Source organism: Sprattus sprattus, assembly GCF_963457725.1.
Source record: "Sprattus sprattus genome assembly, chromosome: 18".
Lineage (NCBI taxonomy): Eukaryota > Metazoa > Chordata > Actinopteri > Clupeiformes > Clupeidae > Sprattus > Sprattus sprattus.
Window position 1 is genome coordinate 19103895 of NC_137916.1, and position 2500 is coordinate 19106394.

The window sequence follows — 2500 nt, forward strand, 5'->3', positions numbered from 1 at the left end:
TTTTGGTTGAGAGAGATGCAGAGCGATAGCCTACCTCTGGCCCAGGTGGTCCAGCAGGTCCTTCTATTCGTGTACCCTTGAGGTTAGAAGAGTAGGGATTACAACACCAGTATAAGGAATATAACCAAAATATAACTCAAACTTATATGGCAACATTGCTGACTACACCTTTTTTTTTAACATAACCTGTGGCAAGCCCACATGAGTACATGAAACATATAGTCTACATGGGAGACAGCAATGAAGGGACTCACAGGTTCCATGATGGCAGCATCACCCTTCTCCCCCTTCTGCAGACCGAGCTTAGGGTAAAGAGGAGCAAACAGCAACTTACATTGTAGTACAAATATACACTGTATCCATCAGTATGAGTGCCTTTAACCCATGATCATCATGTTATTAGCCCCCTGCTCAACCCACCGAGCTGGAGGAACACCACTGCAACTCAACTCTGCAGGGGAACAGGCAAACAGGGCAGGCGCCAGGCCTCAATGTGGTTGGAATGTAGTTGAGTCATAGCCTCTATGCACATACCTCTCCGCCCCGTGTCTGTGCTCCCTCCCTCTCTGCTGGGCCGAAGTGATCGTCGTAGACCTCATACTCCTCGTACTCAAGCAGCTGGGAGTCATTCTTCAAGTCTTCATACTCAAAGATCTGCGAAGCCACATCATAACATTGGAATTGATCTTCTCAACCAGAAAGAGGAACAACACTTTTCGGGGCCTGTCACTGATTTGGTTACCAGATCATTAAACATACCTCATAGTCTGTGATGTTGGGACCCGCTGTTACCGTGGAGACTGAGAGGTCGTCGTAAAGGTCGCGGTAGAGATCATCTTCTAGCTCATCCATCACCGGCTTCTCCGCTGGCCACTCCTGCACACGAGCACGCTCGTTTAGAATAATGTCACGGGCACCACAACCACGGAGACACTGAGCAACAACCAACTGTTGTGGCTCTATCTCTGATATAGAGCCAGTCTGGAAGGTCTCTACCATATGTCACACATCCAGACTTAGCTTTGCCTTGCTCATTGTCTCCAAGTCACAGACATAAGAGTTGCGCACACACTCGTGTTACTGAGCTGGTTAGACACACAGGCAGAGTACAGGGTTTAATACAACACAGGGGCAGGTTATCTTTAGAGCAAAGCTGTGACGAAGTCAGGATAATTAATAATTTCACAAGCGGTGATGGAGAGATTACACTTAATTAAAAGGCAGTGTGGGGAGCGCAGAGCTGACAACCACAACAGTGTTGACATCATTGCATTAGTGTTAGCATTACAGAGCATTAGTGTCAAGGGAAAAGCTAAATAACTATATAACTGTCACCTATTTTATAAATTAAACCAGTCACAGTGAGAAGATCCTCTCTGGAGAGCCATATCAAAATCCTTCCACACAGTTTAATGTGGTTACCGATAAAATGCTGTTTGAGGCTGGAAAGGTTTGTTGCCATGGTGACCACGTCACATAAGACTAAATCTACCCTGTTGTTCAGATGGATATCAAATGGTTTCCTTGAAGTGGATGACTGAATGTAATCACAGAAATGGTGCTCTGTGCGCTCAACAAAGCATGCAAAAAATTACATTAAATGCTAAAGCGAAAGGTTATCATATCTGAGATTGATTGCTTCACTGCTACAGCAAAGCACAGCACAGCACACAAAATGCATTACAACCCATGATGAACAACTTCCTTTAATTTTAGTTATATTGATTTTTTATTCTTCACAATTTACATCCCATCTGCTACCTATTTCTTTTCTCAACTATGTTTGCCAGCTACAGCCTACCCACAGACTCCATGTATCCCATGGTGCCCTGCAGGATGTACTGGTTAGTGCATGACGGGTGGAGGTAGAGGTGGAGGCGGCATGGGTGAGTGTTAGGAGGCATTAGCAGTGTGAAGCGGAATGGAAGGGAGGAGATGGGGCGCTGCGGAAACATTGACACTTTATTTGTTTTGTCTACCTCCACCCTGGACTCAGGCAGTGTTGTGGACACCACTGAGGGGTCCTCCAGGTTTGATTCAGGCTCGTGGGTGGGCATCTCTGGAATCAAACCCCCGAGTTCTGGGGTGCCCTCAGCCAGAGCCAATGCTGGCGTAGACTGTTCAAAAACAGGAAGTGGAGTCGTCCTGAAGGGGTCCAGCGAGAGATAATCAGGCATCACAGTGGACACCTGCAGGAAACCCTCTTCTTCTTCGGGTGTTTCCATCTCCTTTCTCTTCTTCCTGGATTCCTTCTTTTTCCCCTTCTTTGACGACCGGTCCCTCTTCTTCTTCTTGGACCTGTCCTTTTTGCCCTTCCGGCCTTTTTTGGAGCCTTTCTTGGCCGGCTCGTCCATTTCCTTGGGCTCGTCGCCTTGCATCAGGTGGTCAGACAGAGAGGCAGGGGCCTTTTGTGAACAGCAGGGGAGGAGGTGGGGTGCGGATGAGAGAGACAACAGAGATGATGAAACAAAGCAGAAAGACACCTCAAGCCCTCTTAAGC

The 2500-nt window shown here is 47.2% G+C and overlaps 1 protein-coding gene across 1 annotated transcript in view; it reads right to left on the bottom strand.

Annotated features, from left to right (window-relative positions):
- col5a3a (collagen, type V, alpha 3a) overlaps nt 1-2500 on the bottom strand; it is a 63331-nt gene that overhangs the window by 34913 nt on the left and 25918 nt on the right. Inside the window, exons 6-10 of the mRNA XM_080856879.1 lie at nt 1980-2405; nt 760-876; nt 535-654; nt 255-302; nt 35-76 (exon numbers count right to left, since the gene is read on the bottom strand). Of these exons, the coding sequence (XP_080713005.1) occupies nt 35-76; nt 255-302; nt 535-654; nt 760-876; nt 1980-2405 (753 nt within the window). The remainder of the gene's footprint in view (nt 1-34; nt 77-254; nt 303-534; nt 655-759; nt 877-1979; nt 2406-2500) is intronic.